The sequence below is a fragment of the Miscanthus floridulus genome, chromosome 8 (genome assembly GCF_019320115.1).
Source record: "Miscanthus floridulus cultivar M001 chromosome 8, ASM1932011v1, whole genome shotgun sequence".
NCBI lineage: Eukaryota > Viridiplantae > Streptophyta > Magnoliopsida > Poales > Poaceae > Miscanthus > Miscanthus floridulus.
In genome coordinates this window covers 6,568,500-6,591,070 of record NC_089587.1, presented here as the reverse complement: position 1 = coordinate 6,591,070, position 22,571 = coordinate 6,568,500, and the positions used below count along the sequence as shown (strand labels likewise).

Sequence of the window (22,571 nt, the reverse complement as noted above, 5' to 3'; positions counted from 1 at the left end):
GGTATAACCCTCTTGATCACTCTCTTTACTTTACCGCAAACTAGTTGACAAGCTCTTTAGTGTAGCTAGTTGTGAGAGCTTGCATGCTTGGTTGGTGTGGCTCTTTAGTTAGCTTTTGAGAGCACACTAACATAGGGTAGTGTCATTGCTCTTGTGTGAATTGACACTATCTAAACAAGAATTGTGGTAGGTGGCTTGCATTTTGAGTAGGCTAGCGCAACACTCGCTTCGCCTCATAATTGTCTAACCATTTGGTTAAGTGTTGTTGTAGAAATTTTTATTAGGCTATTCACCCCCCCCCTCTAGCCATTAGGACCTTTCACCGTGCCTCGCCCACGTCGTGCCGCCCACGGTCGCCGTGTCGTGCCGCCCGTGCCCGGCCTCGCTCACCGTGCCGGCCACGCCCGCCGTGCCAGCCTCGCCACGTGGAGCGCTGACCATCCCACACCCGTCGCGCGCCACCATCGGCCCTGACCCCTGCAGCGCCCAGTCGTGCCACCGCCGACCCGGCTCGTCGGCCTCACCCACGCCCGACGTCCGCTATGACTCCATCCTAGGGCCATTGATCCCAGCGTCCACTGTGACTCCGTCGACGTCCGCGACTCCGTCGTCGGATAGGTAAAAATTGTGAATATGCCATGTACGTACTTAGGTAGGTTTGATTGTAGTGTAGTAGTTTTGGTATTTGTTATTTACTAGTTAATATGATGACTTAGACAGTTGATTTAGTTAGTGATCTAGTGAGATAGATATGTAGATAGATAGATACATAGATATAGTTAGATAGCTACTTAGATAGGTAGTTATATATTTAGTTAACTAAATAGGATCTAGCTATTTAGTGAGTATATTGTATCTATGTACATAGTTATTATCTTATTTACTTAGTTTATAGTTAGAAAGTACTTATTAGATACTATCTATCGTCTAATTTGGACTAAAGGACATGTGTTTCGTTACGTGTTTGAACTAGATGGATAATCTAGTGAGCATATATGATGGAGGCACCATGGAAAGAGATCGCTATGGATATATTGAGTTTGTTGAGATACAAAGCGTGCCTATGTTATTCAATGAGAAGCCATCGTTTAGTGAGTTGGTTGCAAGGGCTCAGGGGGAGCTACATTGCCATGGAGCTGATGATGATGATGGCATCGCAGTGGAGGGTGTACTTCACCTAGGTTCCCCTCCCAACATCCTTAGGAAGATTATCCTAATTGGGTATGCAGACCAGTGGGAGAACTATGTGAGATCGGCTATGAAGTGTCAGTTCTAAAGTTTGGACGTGGTTGTACGTCGAGTGTTAGTTGATCCCATCCCTCATAGGATTTCCCCACCAATGGGTCAGCAGGCACACTTTGACCCTTCCGTCTCGGAACCTGATATGGATGCGGAGGTTGCACCTATGGTTCCCGATGCTCAATCCACCCCCAATATACTAGTTGGAGATGCTTGTCAGACTCATGATGTTATGGCAGATCCTCCTCATAAGATCCCTTTGACATAGAATCATCCGAGTAAGTGTCTTATCCGCATGGTTATTGGGAGCTTACCCCATTCCTTACATCCAATTTTTCATTCTATCCTCATGTTTTTACTTATGTTGTAGTAGACATTCCTAACAATGTGGATGTGCCCACTGTTGCTGTGCAAGTGCTCTATGGAGATGGATTCCATGGCTCCAATAGTGTTGAAATTATGAATGATTCAAAGTCATATGAGATGGCAAGGGCTCTTGATTTTGATGATGATCGTCCTATTGGAGAGTTGACAGAGAGTGATGTTGAGATGCTGAGGCGTATCTTTCTCGGTCGCCATGATCCAAGAGTTCATGAGTTCAGCGATCTTGCTCATTCTGATCAGGCGTGTGCAGAAGGACGTGATGATGAGCTCCTAGAAGCTCCTGAGGTCGGCCCTAACATGGTAATTGAGAATGAGAGGGTATTCAAGGATCTCCCTGTATTGAAGAGGTGGTTGCAGGCGTTTGCAGTGATACGAAAGAGACCTTACAAGGTCTTGCATTCATATGTGAAGCGTCGTTACATAGTTGTGTGTGATAAGGAACGATGCCCATGGAGGGTTTGTGCAAGGAAGCAAAAGGCCACCAAAAAGTGGAAGATCACAAAAGTTGTCGGGCCACACAATTGTGCTGGCCATGTGTTAATACTAAAGCATCGTTAGTTAACATCTACCCTTATTGCCAAGTGGTTGATGAGAATATTACAGGGAGAACCCGACATGAAAGTTAGGACAATTATCAGGACCATTGAGACATTATATGGAGGTTATGTGATAACTTATGGTAAAGCTTGGAGGGCTAAGCAGCGAGCGTGGAAGATGATATATGGGGACTAGGAGGATGGGTATGAGTAGTTGTCAGTTCTTTTCAATGCAATCAAAGTGGTGAATCCAGGCATATATTATGAGTACATCCCAAAAACCAAATGCATGGAAGGATGGGAGGCAGATATTCTTTCATGCTTTCTAGTGCTTCCCTCAGTGTGTTGAGGCCTTTAGGCACTGTCGTCCCGTCTTCTCCATTGATGGTACATTTTTTATTAGCAAATACCAGGGCACACTTCTTATAGCCATATCCTATGACGTGAACAATAAGTTGGTTCCTTTGGTATTTGCTTTGGTTGAGAAGGAGAACAATGACAGTTGGGGATGGTTCTTAGGCTAGTTCGGATATATGTGGTTGGGCCAGGCAGGGAGGTTGGCGTCATATCTGATAGGCGCCAGGGCATACTTAATGTCATGCGAGAGCAAATAGAGGGGTATGCACCTTTACACCATCATTGGTGTACTCGGCACCTTACCGAGAATCTACTCCAAAAGGATGGTGTGAAGGATAACTTTGATCTATTCTAGGAGGTTGCTCGACAGCTTGAGGACAAGTACTTTTAGAAAAAGTTGGAGTAGGTCAGAACCGCATCAAATGCAGAAGGTAGACAATGGCTCGCATGTTTGATGAGGGATTTGGAGAAATGGACAAGAGCTCACGACGCCGGTGGGTGAAGGTATGAGTTTCAGTACAGCAATATGGCGGAGTCATTCAATAAGTTGCTATTGGGGATACGTGATATGTCCGTGAATGTAATCGTTCAATTCACCTTCTACAAGCTTGTTGCCTGGTTCAACGATAGACACACCCATGCATTGAAGTTGCGGAGTGATTGAGAGATATGGGCTCCGAAACCAAAGGCACACCTAGAGAAGGCAAATGAAAGGGCCGGCACACATGAGGTTACATGCTTTGACCACGGCATAGGGATTTATTAGGTTGAGCATAGCTTTGACCACGGCAAAGTCCGACGGCGAGGTTCGAGAGTCAAGGATGCATGTGGCGAGGTCCAACAGGCAGGTGGAGGCAGGACAATCTTGGATAGAGTGGTAAGTCAATTGCCTTATTTTTCTACGTTAAGTTACATACCAATACATTATGCGTTCGAGGTATCTATTTTAGTTAGTAGCACATTCGAGCCGTAGCATCCTTATAATATGTTAGATTCTTGTACAAAAGAAAACAAAACCTGTTGCTATCTGTTGAGAAGTATTATTACTAAGAACTTTGTTGCAGGGCAATACCCTCAAATGCTCCATTGAAGAGATTGAGCGCTTTCGTCCGAGAGTTAGGGACGACAACATGTGTAGCTTCCTAGACATAAGATTCAAAATATTCTTTCAAACATATTATTAATATGTTAGATTTTTTTAGTTAATATAATTTTGTACAACAGAGGCTATCACGTCGGCTACGTCACGCAGCTGCTCGTTGTGGTTGCGGGACAGCCACGACGCAAGACATAGACTTTCCTTCCGTAGGCAGAGGAGGCTTAGGTTCCTCTAGCCAAGCACCTACAAGGGACGAGGATGAGGACGAGGACAAGGATGACGACGACGTGGACCAGAGGCACGAGGAGCTTGGCCCGTTTTAGCTCTAGGACGCTCCCTCGACTCAGCCTACACAGCCTTCAGGTACTAGGCGATGCCATCCACATGACCCTTACACTCCAGGTACCAGCGCTCTTGGTCACAAGGGTAAGGGTAAGACTAGGAGGTTGTGAGGGTTTGTGGTAGATGTTAGTATGTACTATTATGAATTTTATAGTTACTTTCCTATAACTATTTGGGACTGTATGAACATTGTGGACTATTTAAATCATGCACGACATGTTATGTTGATTGTGATGTTCGATGTGGTTGTATTGTGCTCTTTGGATGATTAAATGTTTAGATTATATAATGATGTCTCTGTTTGTAACTATGTGTCGAGTTCATAAACCTAGGGTCCCTCGGGGACCGGCTTCCCAATAAAAACTCGGCCCAAGCAAACAACGCGCAACTCTTGGGCCGGCCCAGGTATCTAAAATGATAGGCCAGAAGGATGATCCAATCATCGACCGAAGGTCTGGCCGAGGAGAAATGGTGCCCATTTTCCGACTCTGGCCCACCTCTCCGACTGGAGCGCTCGCTTCGGTCTCAAGCCCGCCTCCGGACGGCCTCTCTGATCGGAAGGCCTAGCCAAAGCACTACTCCTGGCTCCGACCCGCATCTCTGACCAGGGATGCGCCAAACCCCTACTCACTGCTCTTCTCCGACTGGCGCAATCAGAGCCGACTAGGACTAACCGACCGGGAACGCCTACTCGGTAAGGACTAGGGAACGGACGAGGAAAGTAATGTGGGGCGCACAAGTCAAACCATAATACCGAGGACCGTACCCTGTGCACCTACCAGGCAATACTCTACAACTTCTCTGGCACAACAGAGCCCAAGCAGTGTTGTAGGTGCCTATATTTTCCCCTATAGTATTGTGGGCGCCATTAACTCCCATACGGTAAGGCTCCTCCCACACGCCTCTGGACATCGATAGTGTTGTGTGCGCCGACATTTACCGTACTAGACGAACATGGTAAAACCCCTTGCATGCCTCCAGGTATCAACAATGTGGTAGGCGCCGACGTCTGCCATACCCAAAGAAGACAACCCAACCTCTCATGTGCATCTGACATCCAATAGTGTTATGGGCGCCTACCATCATCCTGTACCCATTGACATGGGCAACAAGGCTTAGAAGCATATGTACTCTCTCCCTCTCACTTGTAAGGTCATCCCCTTCATCTATAAAAGGGGATGCGCTCTCTCCCAAAAAACTAAGTTCATCCAAGTTCATTAAGTCGATTCATTCAGATCGATCAAGTTCACTAGTATACAGCCATAGAACCGCCAGGTTCGAACCATAAGCACATGCTTGAACACTTAGCTCATAGCGGGGCTCCCGTCACTCTCGGCCTTTCCGACCGGACCTCTTGTACCCCCCATCTTCCTCCTTCTCGTTTGTAACCCCATTGCAAACTTCGAGCACCTGGGCTCAGGAATAAAGTCATCGACCGACTCAAACTAGACGTAGGGCATGTTGCCTGAACCAGTATAAACCCTGTGTCATTGAGTGCTAGGCCACCTCCGATCAGAACGTACGGTAAAACTACAAATATTCACTTGTTGGTCACTTTCTGCACCGACACTATGGATGCTCCTAAAACATGGAAAACTCTTGTGAATTTTTTCCGTGAATCATTAACTATACTACACTGCTAAAAAGACACAAATATAGTATACAGATTAAATGTAAATTCATTAGAACGCGTATAGTCTAATCGTATCATAGAGACGCTTTGCAGATGAATCTAGGCTTTTTAGTAACAGTGAACGAATCTAGGCTTTTCAGACAATGAAAATAGACTTTTTAGTTACAAGGACGAGGAGTACGATGACAGCAGCGATTTATCACTTCACTTACATAGTACACCTATAGCATCTAGGCTTTTTAGTAACAGTGAATAAATCTAGACTTTTCAGACAATAAAAATAGACTTTTCAGTTACAAGGATGAGGAGTACGATGACAGTAGCGATTTATCACTTCACTTACATAGTACACCTATAGCATCTAGACTTTTCAATAACAGTGAATGAATCTATGCTTTTTAGATAATAAAAATAGACTTTTCAGTTACAAGGACGAGGAGTACGATGACAGCAGCGATTTATCACTTCACTTACATAGTACACCTATAGCATCTAGGCTTTCCAGTGATTTATCATGTCAACGATGAATAGACTTTTCAGGTAATGAATCTAGGCTTTTCAGTGTCCATTGAAATAGGCTTTTCAGTTAAATTAATTAGGCTTCTTGTGACTAGTTATAACACATTGAAACGACAACTAAACCTATCTCTGCCTATATATACGCAATGCTGGATGCATTGCTACTTACTACCCAACTAGGATTTTCTTTCGTTGCAGTACCAATGTCTGGAGGGTCATTTAGAGGGAGAGGAAAGGGGAAGGGAACTACCATTATGTGGGAGGGTTCTCTTGGTCCCAATTTCTCTGAGGAAGCTCTTTATGAGAGGTTCTCAGTTGAGAGCAAAAGTGATTTTACCAAAGAGGCACCACTGAGAGGATACAATGAACAAAAAGAAGAGTGGCCAAAATGCATGCATGGTGAGGACTGCCTAGTGCAGATGTTCACCGAGAGAATAGATGGAGGTAGTAATTTCTTCAAATGCCCACGAGCATGGGTAATTGCTATTACTATTTGTTTCTTCAATATGTTTCTCTTCTATACAACTTACATGACATACTTATTGCAGTCTTCCTTGGCCGAAGAAAACTATGGGTTCACTAGGTGGGTCAATCCTTGACCTATTTATCTGCATGCGGAGTATATCTACTACCTGTAGGACCGTATCTTCAATTTAGAAAGGAAAGTTAGCAGTGGTTACAAGGACTACGAATAGGATGACAACAACAATGGTGCCGATTCACATGAGGCACTCTGTAATGATCCATATTGCACCTGCCCTAACCACAAGAACAAGGGGCCTTTGCCGTCACCCCCGCCACCACCACCACCAACAATGGGAGGCTACTGTGGAGAAGGTGCAACATAATTTGCTATGTGGCCACACTACTAGGACGGCCCTATCTTATTCACATGGCACGTCCATGTCTTTGTTGTTTGGTTTAATTACCTAAGACATGTTAGGTTTAGTCGAATGAACTCTGTACCCTAGTTTGGTACATGTTCTCACATGCCATTTCATGTGTTTTGTATGTTAAATTATATAATGCCCTAGTTCGTTAGGTTTTGTTTGTAGCACGTGATCACATTTTGCTACGTCTGCAATATTATACTGAATATTATGACCACAAATAATGAAAATAACTACATAATGAAAAGTCCAATACTATGCCACATTAAACAACATAATAATACTAGAAGTACGTGCCGATAGTAGACAACATTGTTCATAAATAAACTATAGAACTAGCAAGTAATAGAGACTACTGAGTACAACGAGGCCACTTTCCCTTCCTTAGGGCATCGGGATTCTCCTCCATCACTGCTTTCGCTCGGCGTGCACGCTCAAGCTTCTTCTCCCTCTCCTCCCTGTACACAGCAAAATGCCTCCTTTCCTCCTCCTCCTTGTGCTCCTTTTTTGTAGCTTCCTCTCCGCGTCTCTTCTCCATCATCTCCTTATCCTCTGCCTCCCACCACAACAGTTTTTGCATCCATTCCTTATCTTCAGGCTTGATCTCAGTGTCCCAAGGAGTTCTTTCTTCAGATTTCGCCTTCCATTCATGCCAGAAGGGTGCTTGGGTACGAGCTGGTATGGTCAGCCATACTTCATACCATGGTTGTCCCTCTTGGTATACTTTATTCTAGTAATAGAGGGCGGTTCGTAATACCCCGCATAGTGCAAGAGTCCAAAGCAGGGCAGAAGTTCCAAACATCAACAGGAAACTCACACTTTCAGCCGATGCTGCCATCTATACCAACAATATGTGCAACTTTCGTGAGACAAAGTCATAATGGATAAGAGTTACATAACCGAGTAAGAGATTTATAAGGGGAGAAACAATGCAAGTATGGAATAATGATTTATCATGATGCATGCATGTTCCGTATGTCCTTACAAACTTAGGAAAAATCTTTCTAACGACATACACGGTAGCATACATATGTTCTCTCATATATAACGTAGCTAGTCGGGCTACACGTTTCGCTGTTAGTGTACCTGCACAAGAATTTCATTTCAGCCCAACCCCACAATTATATATGCAGAATGTAAATCTGGGATCTAGGTTGTAATCTAAATACTTCTATATATATATACCCATATATATACTTCCCTATCAAAGCTACCTGAAAGTAAATACGTCCTCTATATACATATAAATATGCATACACAGTCGTATCAAAGCTAACCCATAATTAAATACCTCCGCATATATATATATATATATATATATATATATATATATATATATATATATATATATATATATATATATATATATATATATGAGACATATATATACTTTAGTATCAAAGCTAACTCTCCCCATAAACCGCACACTCACAACTTGCGGTCATGCCACTGTAATGATGATTGGCATCTTACCTTGGGCGTAGAGGCATTTGATCCATATATTACCACTCAAGTGAATGGCATCCATACAATAGCACGCCGTATGGACGACGAAAATGAAAACCCCCAAGTTAGTACTTAATTAGCCACCTAAAGTCCTTAATTGGGCATAAAGGAAGTGATCACTGGCACACTTTAGATTTCAACTCTAAGTTTTAAACACCTATATATATAGCTATTAGTTGCTAGAAACTGGTTTTGGAAAATAAAAACCTTTGTTTTAAATACACATATAGCAATTAATGTTGAATCTTGCTCTGATGCCAGCTGTCACAGAACTGACCAATTTATAAGAGCACAAGTACAATGGCAGCCCGCGAGCGGCCGCACTATCATACTTGAGCCTATATAAACCTGGTAGTCCGTCGAGTACCACAACGGGTCTCGATTAACGATCCACATACAACCAAGATCGTACATGATTCAACATACATGTCACATGTTACATAAAGTTCACAGATATAGTTCATTCATTAGAGTGCGAAATAGGGTTATTACAAACCAAATTTGGTAGATAGTAGCGGAAGCAAATTAAAGTTTGAAACTAGTATTTGCCAACATGGTTAAATACAATGCCAACTCATGATCACAATCCACAAAAGCATATAAGAAGGATTATTAAGGATGCCTGCCCAGGGCTCACACCTCATCCACGGCGGGACAGAAGCAGTTCTTGCAATAGCCGTGATAAACTGTACCATCTGTAACAATGGAAATAAAACCCTGAGTACGAGAAGGTACTTAGCTAGACTTACCAATCATAAACTAGAAATAAATTGACTCCAAGGATTATGCAAGGCTTTATAAGTGGAGGTAGCTTGACAACATTATGCATAAAAGTAATCAACTCAGTTATACAATTATACTTTGGTCATCAAGTTAATTATAGCTATTCATCTCTAGATTAACAACTAACCTGTGCCAAACATGTGGTATATCAAGTACTAGCATACAATAGTAACCATAGCCAGTGTAGTAATTCCATGTTTATTCGAACCATCACATTCCATAATACAATTACTACGATGTTGGAGCTAGCCAAGTTTCTCACTATCCAGGAGAGACAGCGATTCGAATCGATTTCAACCAGCTAAAAATTTATTCCTAACACAAAACTAGGCAGACCAGATCAACGGTCACCTTAGGTCGCCTTTGGTACAACTCAGGTACACATTTCGCGGGTTCGACCAGCGCCGCACAATCAGGGACTACCAGCTGCCAGGACGATCAGGACTACCCTGGCCTTGGGCTCATGGCTGGCTCCCCGCACATCCTTACTAACATTCAGAGTGCACACTTTTATAGAACAGGGCCTGGCTTGAGTTGAGCTACTCAGCTTCGCGGTCAGAACGAGTTATCCGGTCAGCTAAGTGATAGACATGCGTTCAATCTTGTTAGAAATGCCAACAATGGTACGGTCCTTAATCATCACAGACGGAATCACATGAGTCAACCTACACATAGACTCCGCCCGGCCTCTATTTACATTACCCCATGGTTCTTTTCTACGATAGCAAATATAGCCAACCGTGCTTCAGTATCCACCTATATCTCGCAGGTGATAGGAAATCACCCGACTTCTACCGGTCTAAGCATGACTAAGCATATATTCGATCCTAGACCGACACAGGGTTAAAGGTATATGTAACTAGATAAGGTAGTTCTATACATCAAGTGTTTCCAATCAACTCTTATAACGTAATGCATCAAACATAAAGGACTCAAGTAATATTTTGTAAAACATGGGAGTCTTAGAATGCTTCGAGGCTTGCCTTTGAGGAAAGAGGTTGGCCGATGATCCAGGCACTCAGGGAGATCTTCGGGAGTTTGCTCCTCTTCTCCTGGAGCTACGGCTTAGGGCATCTCCTGCTGATCCCCTTCCTCTTCTTCGTTGAATTCCAACAGCATTATCTCTACGGACGATCCTATATGCATGAGCATGAAATAAGACATCACGAATGCATACACGATGACACGTATAATACGATATGACATGAGGAATGCATCTTCATAAGTGTTTTCAAAAGCATGGTATTAAAGTAAAAACAAGTGCATCTTATTCTATTGAGTAGACGTATATCTCTTCTCTATTACTTAAGCAAACACTTTATAAATTATTCTCTGGACTACAAGACAACAACTACTTATTTTGACCATAACTGGAGTTATATACATCAAAATAATATGGCCGTGGACATTATGGAAAGCTTATGAAATTATCTACAACTTTCTTTTAATACCCTTAATGTGATTCAACAGTTATCTAGGTCAAATAATTCAGTCAGTCAAATATGTCCAGAGAGCAAGCATTTCGGACAGCAAACTTTTGACAGCCATAATTCTTAAACCATAAGGCCTATGACTATCAAAATTTAACACAAGGTAGATCAGTAAGTTGTCTACAACTTTGTTATAAACAAGTTTTATAGAAAAGACCATTATCACTATAAAATTATCAACTCAACCGAAACTATACATACATCCATCTAGTTGAATTATAAAGCAATAATTAATTAGTTGCATACAACCAATTGCTTTTAAGCCTTACTACTAATATCAAGAGTTCATAGGTATCACAAGCACCATATAAAATATCATGGTTAAGCACAATTTATTTATTTAAATGCCTTTATTAATTTAATTAGATAATTAGGTGAAATAACAAACATATATCAAATGTGCATAATAAATTCTCATAACATTACAGTAGCTTCCAAGTGCTCCAATAGACTACTGTAAAAATTTCATACCATTTGAATATGTATAACATCATCTACAAAAATGATAAGCTAGCAAGATTTATTTTAGTGAAAATAGTTAACCCTATAGAAAAGTGTCAAACAATAGATTTTATATTTTTCTTAGCTTCATCCTATTGCCCTAATATTGTACAAAAATTTGCATGGCCACATGTTACTTATTTTTATCCCTATAAATTCCCTTAGAAAAACACCATTTATTAATAGATAAATAGAAAGACCCTATTTCCATCAAGTCTACTACAAGTTTATTATTTTTCCTAGCTAGAGCATGTCAACACAAGACCAGCAAAATTGGAATCACAATTTTATCACTTTCCTAGCTCAAGTTACACATTTTACAAGATTGTAAATATTCAAAAAGCACTTATCTAGCTATATTTTATTCACCTAGAAAAATACTAGAAACAACACATTTCATATTTTTATAAAATACTACACTTCATGAGGAATCCAAAAAAATTTGGTTCACCAAAATTGGACTCTCCTAGCTCTAGATATGATTTCCCAAATTTAACACAAAATCTGGAAAATAAATAACAAAACCCTAAGCTGTACTCGCTGACGCATGGGATCCACGAGTCAGCGGACCCACATGTCAGTTAACCAAAACAGGGGAGCGAGTTTGACCGGCGCTAGCTCACCGACGGCGAGCTTTCTGGCGAAACTGACCCCACCATCATGCTCTCCTCACTCACCCGCGTCGACTAGTATCGGTGGTGGCAGCGCGGACGCACCGGAGCATGCTCGTCGCTGGCCATGGCGGCACGACGGCGCTGCGCGGAGGTGCGTCGGCCGCTACTGGCCATGTCAATGCCTCATGAGAAGCGCACGGGCTCCGCGGTGACCACGCTAACCTACCGGAGCTACCTAGGTGAAGTGGGAAACGCCGATGAGGTCCGTCCACATGCGCGGTGGCGCGGCGGAGAGAGCGCGGCGACGCTTGCTGTTGTGTTCCGCGCCGGTGAAGGTACGATTCGCCGTAGGGTCACGCCAGAAGCTAGGACACAGCCTAACCAAGCTCTAACGCGAAGAAGATGGAAGAAAGGGCAAGTGAGCCGAGCAACGGCGAGCTCGCCGTGAAGGCGGCCATGGAAAGCCGAGATTCCAGCGAGGGCAAGAACGGCGAATTCACCCTCACCGTGGCTAGACCGTGGCTTGCCTAGCCCTGATACTGCGTCGAGGAGGTAGAGGGGAAGACGGCGAAGCTGACTGCAAGATGGAGGTAACAATGGTGCGGTGGTGACTGCGCTAGGCAACGATGGAGCCGTGCGGTGGCGTAGCGAGCTCGGTGGTTCTGCTGTGCGTGCGCGAGAGAGCAGCAGAGAGGGAGAGAGCGTGAATGAGAAAGCGGATTGAGCAGCGCGACGTCGCCCTTATCGCACGCCAACCTGCTGCGACGGGGGCCCGATGCCGGCCAGCGGCGGCCACGCGACGGCCAAGCTCTGCCAACGGTCAGCCACGATGGCGTGACGCCACGGCCATCAGAGCGCCGAACATTTGACTGACAGCGCCATTTCAACCCTTCCATGCTCCTAAACCACGGCGAATTAGTGCACGACGCTAAAACAAAATTCGTAGAGCTACATACCAGCTCCAACTTTGCTTAAGTGATCTAGGTCTAATTCGCAAAGGTTAGGAAGATACATCATCACAAAGTTAGACACATGAAACTGTAAAACCAAATTTGATTTAGACAAATTTCAAAGTTCCAAAAACAGTACATTGTTGATTTATGTGAGCCCTAAATGACCAAGCTAGGCACTGAATTGGCTTATAACCCAAAAATAAAAGTTGTTACTCTAATAAGTACTACAACTTTACTTAAGGGTGCACTACCATGCAAACACTCTATGACATGGTTCAATTTAGGTCAAACATACAACTTGAAAATGATGATTTACACCACCACCATGACTCAGAGACCAAACTAGCCTTAGTCATGAATACCAAAGTTGTTCCATGTGATATTCTAAACATGTTTAAGGTACTCCTAGGGTTCCACAATCATTTTATACATTGGTTACATATAAACCCTAGCATATGTAAAGCATTTTAGTAGCAATACATGCAATATAAGCAAACATAGAGATAAGATTTGAAATACTCATGCTCATGAATGATCAATGATGCTTGTGCTCATGCAATGCAAGGCTAAATGCATGCTTAACACCTAGGGTGTTATAGAAGCACATTCAACATGTCCAGCGGCAGCTCGTTCACTTCTGTCAACGTTCGGTTTTCAATAATGTACAGCTACTAGTAGTGGTACAAAGGGGTCTGAATCGCCTCGAGATCAGGCATACCAACACACTGAACGAAGAATGATGGATACACACATCAGCAATGAACTACCTCTAGGTTCACTTCAAAGATGAAGAACCTGGGTCTCCTCTGCCCAACGCGCACTGATGGAGCAGAGCTCAGGATTGCATATGGGCTGAGACTCGGTCACACCCACTGCAGTTGTCCTTGGTGTTCCAAGCTATGGCGGATGTCGCCGTCGACAGCAATGACATGCTTCCTCAGCGCTAGAGCAGTTGGTTTTGTGTTATATTTCACTTGGAACCTTCCGACTGGGCTCGCGTTGTTGTTGACTGAGCCTTTTGGGATAATTTCATCCAAAAACTCATCAGCCACGTCGCCGTCTTCATCGATCCTAAGCCTCCTTGTATACCACCTAAAACCCTGGTTGGATAAATACACGAAACAGATCATATTATAATGGCTGTTTTGAAATACAGGGTAAAAAGGGTTACAAGCAGTAAAATTTAAGACAGCTGACAACACTGAAGGAATTACTCGTTTTCCTCAAAATACAAATTACATACTGAAAGCATAAACATCCAAAAGGCATGTGTTTGGTAAGACCATTTTAGTTTGATGCAATCTATGCACGTGATTGGAAATAAAGGCACACCATTACATAAAGAAATACGACAGCAGGGGGGAAAACCTACTATGATAGTGACACTTAAAAAAAAAGACATGTAACACAAAATTTGTTAGGTAAACAGATACACAGATGTTCTTCCACATAACAATAAAATGTGCTACATCGACTCCTTTTATACAAGATATCCCCTTGTTCTGTAAGGGCCAAAAATATTCACGGAACACGTAATATAAACCCAAGAAAATCAGTTAATATAGTTAAATTCTGATGTCGAATATAAGTTTGCAAGTGTCATGCCCTACAGCAGGAACTACAGAGTCTACTTGAATGATGGATGAATGTGTGGTAGGTACAGATGCACATTTGCTAGTTTTATGTCCTACAAGAATAGAACAGCTCAACAGCGCTTCGCAACAGGTTGATAATAGAGAAATACGCATACATTATGGAAATTCATTGTGGAATCTACAGGAGACTCATACAGATTGAAAAACGCTATCAAGAACTTGTTGTGAAACAGATAGCAAAAGACACAATGTCTCATAATGCCAAATCAAAAGGACTGATTCCACCAAACACCACTCATTTTTGTAACCAAGCTGGAATTCACAAATAACTCATGCCCGAAGAACGGAATACACAACTGCAAGCTTTAAAGAGTTTTTTTAAAACAAATTTACAAATCATAATGTCAAAGCCCAGACAACTAACCAACTATGAATTATCTCAAACAATCCTTTTGTAAACACTTTACAAGTTAGTAATACGCATAAATCAGCCAATGAATCATTGATAGCAACAAAAGCACAATAACCCCATCAAACGAAAGTAATTCAGATAACCATAATTGGTCAAAAACAAACAATTCAGAGAAAGGACCAAGGCATAGTGACTACTTGATTAGACCGAGATGATGAAAATAACACAACAGAGCACAACTATAGTTAAACTCTAGACATGCCTAGTAGCAAAGGTAACTAGGTAGCATGTTAGTTACTTTAATCAGATATGGTCATTGCTTTGGTGTTATCAGTTTTGAGATAACCAGAGTCCAACAACGAGGCAAGCAGATTAAACAAGATAAATTATCAAGCATAGACTGTTTGATGATGTACTTTATAAATCAAATGGATTTTTAGGACAAATACACAGTCACACAACCTTAGGACCTCCTACGCTCTGAACTACTGATATTTGAACATCCATGTAATTTAAAGTAAGACATGGCATGTATACCTTCTCATGCGTACCCAGTGCAGAGAGCTCCCGCTCTGTGCGGGGTCTGGGGAAGGGTGTTAGTGGCAAGCCTTACCCTCGCCTGTGCAATGCGAGGAGACCGCGACTCGAACCCGGGACCTTCCGGTCACAGGCGGTAAGACTCTACCGCTTGCACCAAGCCCGCCCTTCGTATACCTTCTCATGCAACCCACAGATATAGCACAACAGTAGCACATGTAACCTTAGACTTCAGAGTGAAAGAAACTTGGGCTCAAATTGTTACATCAACTTTTAATGCACTACATAACACTAGCTGAAGACTGTAAGGTGTAACAAAGGTGATCCACATTGGTTATTGCTTGCATTAGGCTGTTCCTACTCAAAATTTATCTATGGCAATTTGCCTTGCCTATCTTTCTCTCAACAAATCGACCACAAATGGTACACACAAAGTTCAGCAGCGTGAGTTTGCAGCTCTGAGGCCCTGACACTAAAATGAAGTGTACCATTGTTTTCTAAACTGCATGACAACAAGCTGTCATAAAATGCACCATTGTGTTCAACTACTTCTCTTGGACATACAATGATTGTCACATAACTAACATGGAAGTAACCTAATTTGATGCTGGGCTAAGGACGAGAAGCTCATAGTGCTACCCACTACCCACACTTGTTACATTCTACACATTTGCACTGAATTGGGGCAGTGGGTACCAATAACTTTCGCATACGCAAGTCCAGTAATCCATGCCACAAAACCAGTTTATTTAACACGGAACCATCTACAAGTAGTTAATGTGGTTATCTAAGAGAAATCTTGAAGCCCAGCAATCAACAACTCAGAACGGCTCGAACTCCCACCGCAATTCAGGGAGCCATCCCAGCAAGTCCAAGTGCAGGCCTCGGAGCTACCAGATACTAGCGCAACAGCACACCACAAGCACCATAGAAAGAAGAAAAAGAAAGGGGCCCTTTCCATGAAACCAGATCCCGTTGACTCCGGAGCACAAGTACAACCGACGCCATCATCGCAGAGGGGAAAGGAATCTCCCGGGGGTACCTGCACGCCGCCGTCCCCCTGCGGGCAGGGCACCAGCACGGGCCCGGGCCCCTGCCGCTCGACGGGGACGGGAACCTGGACGCTGAAGCCCCGCCTCGCCCCGTGCGCCGCCGCGGCCGCAGCAGCCCTGTCATGCGGGAGTTCCGCGGCGGCGGCGGCGGAGGACGGGGAGTCCGGGTGGTCGGCGTCGTCCCGCGAGATGCCGAAGAAGCTGCCGATCTTGCGTAAGAAGCCCATCGACGGCGAGGCCCCCAGTCGATCCGACGGCGGCGAGGTGGGAATGGCAATGGCCCGCCGACGCGATGTGATTATGTGAAGAGTTGGGCTGTGTGTGTGGGGGGGGGGGGGGGGGTGGGGGGGGGGGGGGGGGGGGGTGGTGGTGGTGGGGGGTCGATTTTTTAGTCTTGAGTTTTATATATACTCTCTCCGTCTAATCTTAAATTTAGATTTATAGAAAATTTTATTAACTTGTATATATCTAGATAGATAGGATCAACATAAAAATATATAATGTAATTAATCTAATAATGATTATTTGATATTATATTTTTTTGTATTTATTTATATATATTTGGTCGAATTTAAGTTTGTTTAACTTCTCTCAGTACGAGATGTGTATTTAGTTGGTATGGAAAAATAGTTTTTATTGCGTAGTAGTAGTGGTGGTGGTGAAAGGAGGAGGACAAGTGGAAAGGGCAAAATACATCTTTTTCCAATTTCTTATTTTATTTATTTTTACACTTTTCTATATCAAGTGTTTGATTTTTTGTTGTTGTTATTCAGGTAACATGTAATTTCATCACTGTTTGGCTATAGAAAAAATTAATTATTGTTTTTTGTGAGTTGCCCTTTCAAACTGTACTAGTTGTCTTTTTTTGAGTTGCCTAAAACTTTCCAACAATTTAGGCATATGAAAGCATCCGCAAGAGTTTCTAAAACCCACTCGCAATATAGATTTTTTAGCAAGGTTGAAAAAATTTGCTCTCCAAGAACTCCCTGTCTCTCCACATTTGGGAAAATCAATTCAATCATGCGGATCGACGTGCCAATCTGGAGGTGGAAGGATACACGAAGAATAAAGAGTAAGACATGAACCCTGATACAAATGTAAGAGAGAAACAAAGTATAAAAGTGGTTGGGGAGATTAAGAAATAGTTCAAGATTTCTAATGTAAAATTGTCTTGAGCGAGGTTTTGGAAACTGTTGGAGGAAGCCAACAAATATACTCTCAACTTTTTTTAGCCACTTACAAAACTCATTGGTTTACCAACTAAATTTTGGGAACTATTGGAGATGCTCTAACAACTCTCTTATTTTTATCCTTATTTTTTTTCTTCATCAAGTTATGATTTTTGTTTGGTCTACTTTTAGATGTATGTAAAAAAGAGCATCATATGAATTATGATGAGAGAGGATATTATAGTTTGGGTCGGGCGTGGCTGAGAACTTTGAGATTGAGACGATGATGCATGAATGAGCAAATTATGAAGAAGGGATGGTGATTATTACTTAACGGAACGAACGAGACATGCAAGTGCATGGACAGCATGATGACTCTTCATGGAGATTAGTGGTTGAGAGAATTCCTTATTTGACACTGGGAAAAATGAGTCGTTTCTTTCTTGATTCTGAAATTTTCTTCGTTCTCTATTTGACACTCACTTCAACTTTCGTCCCTAATTTGACACTACCGTCAAATCCGTTAGCTTGCCCCTAGAAAAAAACGGCGAAGCAAATTTGAGAGGAAAAAAAACCTGCGCCCGCCTCGATGCATGCGCCCAGCTGCAAAAAAGGTGCATGTTTTTTTCCTCTCAAATTTGCTTCGCCGCTTTTTTCTAGGGGCAAAAACGTCTTTTTAACAGCCAGTTAACACCGTTAGCTAACGGATTTGACGGTAGTGTCAAATTAGGGATGAAAGTTGAAGTAAATGTCAAATAGGAAACGAAGAAAATTTCAGAGCTAAGAAAGAAACGACTCATTTTTTCCAGTGTCAAATAAGAAATTCTCTCTTAGTGGGTTGAGTAGTGGGGCAAGATAAGTAATGGTGGGTTAAAGGTTGGATTATTATTTTATTTTTATTTTTTTTTACGATTGTTAGCTTTTTGATTGAAAAATAATGGCCATGAGACAAACATAAATTGGATGGATATTTTCTATAATTGTGTGGTTTGATTAAGCCATCTTTGAATACATAACCTAGGACACATCTATAGTATAAGGGACCGATTGAAATTATACTAGATCCACCCACAATTTATGTCTCCACATTCATGGCTTTTTCTCCATGCACCCTAAAACGTGCACCCAAAATTACGACAACTAAGAAATCAATGGCTGCTAGGCCATCTGTGGAGGCTTCACCACGATCTGACGGTTAGGACTCTTTGTATCGTCCGCGTTGAAGCCTGCCTCCGCCTCCAGCCTCCGCCCATCGGCCATGGTTCTTAATTCGTCGGTTGTCTTTCTTTTTTCCCCCGAAAAAAATGAAACATCAACCTCTCCCCTCCCTTCCCAGTGCCGTGGCTAGGATTCCCCGCCGGTGCCGCTCGCCGCCCATCTCCAGGCCACGCGGCGGCCCTCACCAGTCGTGCTCGCAGCCCCGGCCCGGGCCGCACGGCACTGGCCCTAGCCAGGTCAAGCGGAGCCACGTTCGTCGGCCCGCCCCATGCCGCGCGCGCCTGTTGATGCTGCCTCTGCGCGCGCCTACAAGGGCTGCACGCGCCGCCGCCTCCGCGTGCCGCTTCCTGGGCATCACTGGCCGCCCTCGCCGCCGCCTACGCGTGCGGCTTCTTGGGCAGCGCGGGCCGCCCCCGCCGCGTTGTTCGGCCCAAGCCTCCCCGTTCGCCACGGTCTAAGACCACCCGGTGCCAGAGATCTCGTCGCCGACGGCTGTCCGAGTGCGACTCGCGGCGACCAGCCTCAACTTCGCCACGTTCCTCCAGGTGCAGGCCAAGTACCAGGAGCGGCCCCCGCTCCCGTTCGTGCCTGGATCCGACTACTCTGGCGTGGCGTGGTCAACGCAGTACGGCCCGCCGTGCCTGGGGTCCTTCACTGAGCAAATCCTCGCCGAGGAGAAGCAGCTGTGAGTTCTTATTTGTGCTAATTCCTTTTGGTTTTTTTTTTTGTTTGAGGTCATAGTGGTTCGACGGTTTGGATTCTTCAGGATATATATATTAATTTCTTTCTTGGATCATTGGATGGTTACGTTAGGTGTAGATGGGGGGTCTCAGGAGCAAGAATGTTGCTGTTTTTTTTTGGAACAGGTAAATCTCTTGGTACTTTGTGAGTTGCCACAAATGATAGTTCAATGGTGGCATGAAAAGAATCTATTAGGTTCACGATGCAAACATGGTCCTTTGTTCGATAGTAGAAGTATAGTAGTACTATTGTGATAGCTTGGTAGTGGCGTTGAAAATGTTTATCTGTTAGGATTTTCATTTATGTGTTCATGTGTAACTAGACGATGTACATATAAACGGATAATGCCTTCCATGGCCATACATGCTAATAAAAAGGGCGTACCCAGTGCAGAGAGCTCCCGCTCTGTGCGGGGTCTGGGGAAGGGTGTTAGTGGCAAGCCTTACCCTCGCCTGTGCAATGCGAGGAGACCGCGACTCGAACCCGAGACCTTCCGGTCACAGGCGGTAAGACTCTACCGCTTGCACCAGGCCCGCCCTTCCCATACATACATGCTAATAACAAACAAAAAATTCTTTGCAGGCAACATGCCCTGTTGTCGAGAAATAGTGACCATTCAGATTACTTTAGCTTTTTGTACTGCTAATTCTTGTTGATTTATTCTTGTAAGTTGATTCTCCTGCACATGCTTCTTTTTCTTTTCTGTTGTGATGGTTATGGAGTGCAGTGGATTGTTGCTGAATTTTCTGCCAGTCTGAATCACAGGAACCGTGCTGGGGTTGTATGAGGACAGCAGATACAAGTATGAATCAAAAAAGGTGCACCCGAAACAGGTTGATATTATTGGACTGGGTTATGGTGCCGAGGTGGATCAGAAACTTAAGTAGGCTAATGATCTTTCGTCGGGTGTGATATTCGGAAGAGAGCTTGTGAACTCTTCACTCTCCTGCAAATGTCCTTACCCCTGGTCCGTGGATCTTTCTTGATTGTTCTTCATAGATTTATTGTCAGTATACTTATTGCAGTCATCCTTTGTCCTTTCAGCTGTGCTTGCGGAGGAGGCGTCAAAGATCGCCTCTACTTTCAGTGATGTGTTCACTGCCACAATACTAGATGTAGAGAAATGCAAAGAGTCGAAGATGGGTTCCTACTTGGGAGTTGTTGCAGCTTCTGCTAACCCAAGTCACTTCATCCATTTGCGCTACAAACCCACTGATGGGAACGTCAAGAGAAAGCTGGCTATTGTTGAGAAGAGTTTAACTTTTGACAGGTTTGTACTTTGTAGTACTTGCGACATACTCAGTGGCTTTATGAAAAACTAGAAGTAGACATGAAGGTGGAACAGTTTTCTATCTTTCTTATGCTATGATTTTTCCCTTCCCACAGCTTCAATAGTTTATTTCTAATGTAGCCCCACTCATGTGTTGGGAAATGATCAATTCATCCTTCTGATTCTGTAAGTCATTTAGGACATTGACACAATCTCCAAAATAACACTTGGACATAATTTTTTTGTAAAAGTATTGTATTTTAATTAGAGACATTTATAAATTGTTATGAAAGTAATTTGTATGGGTTCCCTTCATCGCCGTGCCTCAGCTCCGCACTTAGCTTACCTGGCCTGTCTTGCAAAATTTGGCATTGATGGAGACTCTGTTAGTTTGAGTTGGATGCTATGCATGTGGAATCCGGTAAAAGCAACAAATGGTCCATAATTCTATTTTGTCATATATTATTTGGTTTACAGTTGAAGCTAAAAAAAATCCTCAGAGCTTGCTAAACCTGATAATATACTTGCTGGTATATGGATTGATCCAAGTTCTAACACAAGGAGTCGAATGTAAATAATGGAATTTGTATGATTTTGTATATGAGAAGGCGTGCTTGTAATTTTCATGCAGTTCATTTCCGTTCTTCTCTTTAGGTCCTTATTATATACTGGGATCGGTATCTATTTTCTGAAGTGGTGAATGGATACAAGGATAATGTGAAGGTTAATTTTGTAGGATGGTAATTTTCCCATTATTCTTCAACAATCCTTTGTTTTAGTATGATAACGAATTATGGCATGTTGTTCTTTTTTTCCTATTCACGTTCATTCTCTATCCTGAATTCCAGGTCACTAGATGATCAACATGTGGCATTCACTGTGTCTATGAACATCAGGGCGCCACTGCTTGCTGATAAATTGATGATTTTATCATCACAATGGTTTCCTGATTTCTCACTTGTTCCATAAATTTCTGTAGCTTATAATTCTAGATTGACTGTACGTACTTTGGAGGTTGGCATTCAACTGCGCTACCTAAAGAGGGAGAGATATTTCCATTATCTTCAACTAAGGATTGCCATTTTTGTATGATGTTGTTCTGTCCTGTGACTCTGTCAAGCCACCAGCAGCCTCCCTAAAAGACTATTTGCTCCTGTTTAGTGATTCTTCATAATGTGGTTGTTTCCTGATTTTTTTTAAAACAAAAAATGATGCAGGCAATGAAGGAAGACAATGCTGAATTTTGACTAAAGATGAATTTCGAATTTCTTGGAACTATCTGGTGTGTGTATGAAGCTGTTGTAAACCTGTTAGTCATATTCTATGGAAGCCGCGAGGTGATAATTCAGCTCGATTCTGATAAAGCTGCTGTAAACATGTTACTCTCTCTTCTTCACCTTGAGAAATCCAAATATTGCATGCTTTTGTTAGCAGAACTCAACCTGATTGCAGAATACTCATATTCATCAGATGAACTGAAGTGCGAACAAACTATTCATCTGGTGAACTGAAGTGAGAAATAACAACGTTGAAGAAATGTTGAGATTGCAGTTCAGTTCCAAATCTGAAATCTATGTGCTGCCTTTTAGTTTTTTTATTTATTTGATTACGTGCTGCTGTAGCGTTAGCACGGACATTGTACTAGTATAGGTAGTGGGATGGGGTTCCCCTTGCCCATGATTTAAAGCTATTTTGTGTAACTCCAAGTTATCTATGTGGCAGACTCAGGAG

General features: G+C 42.9%; 1 protein-coding gene and 1 long non-coding RNA gene across 12 annotated transcripts; one reads left to right on the top strand and one right to left on the bottom strand.

Annotated features, from left to right (window-relative positions):
* Positions 1 to 13,439: 13,439 nt before the first annotated feature.
* LOC136471005 (uncharacterized) lies at positions 13,440 to 16,759 on the bottom strand. The gene is made up of 2 exons (XM_066468734.1): positions 16,433 to 16,759; positions 13,440 to 13,946 (listed from the first exon to the last, which is right to left on the bottom strand). The coding sequence occupies exons 1-2, from the start codon at positions 16,667 to 16,669 to the stop codon at positions 13,710 to 13,712; spliced, it is 474 nt and encodes a 157-aa protein (XP_066324831.1). The 5' UTR covers positions 16,670 to 16,759; the 3' UTR covers positions 13,440 to 13,709.
* A 2,132-nt stretch (positions 16,760 to 18,891) lies between these two features.
* Positions 18,892 to 22,562, top strand: LOC136471004 (uncharacterized). 11 transcript variants are annotated; one of them, XR_010761896.1, is made up of 6 exons: positions 18,899 to 19,514; positions 19,643 to 19,695; positions 20,336 to 20,537; positions 20,615 to 20,840; positions 21,495 to 21,580; positions 21,689 to 22,562. It is a non-coding gene; the product is annotated as an uncharacterized lncRNA (long non-coding RNA). The 11 variants fall into 11 exon arrangements; XR_010761897.1 differs by having other exon boundaries at positions 18,892 to 19,514; positions 20,615 to 22,177; positions 22,311 to 22,562; XR_010761899.1 differs by having other exon boundaries at positions 20,957 to 22,562.
* The last annotated feature ends 9 nt before the right edge of the window (positions 22,563 to 22,571 follow it).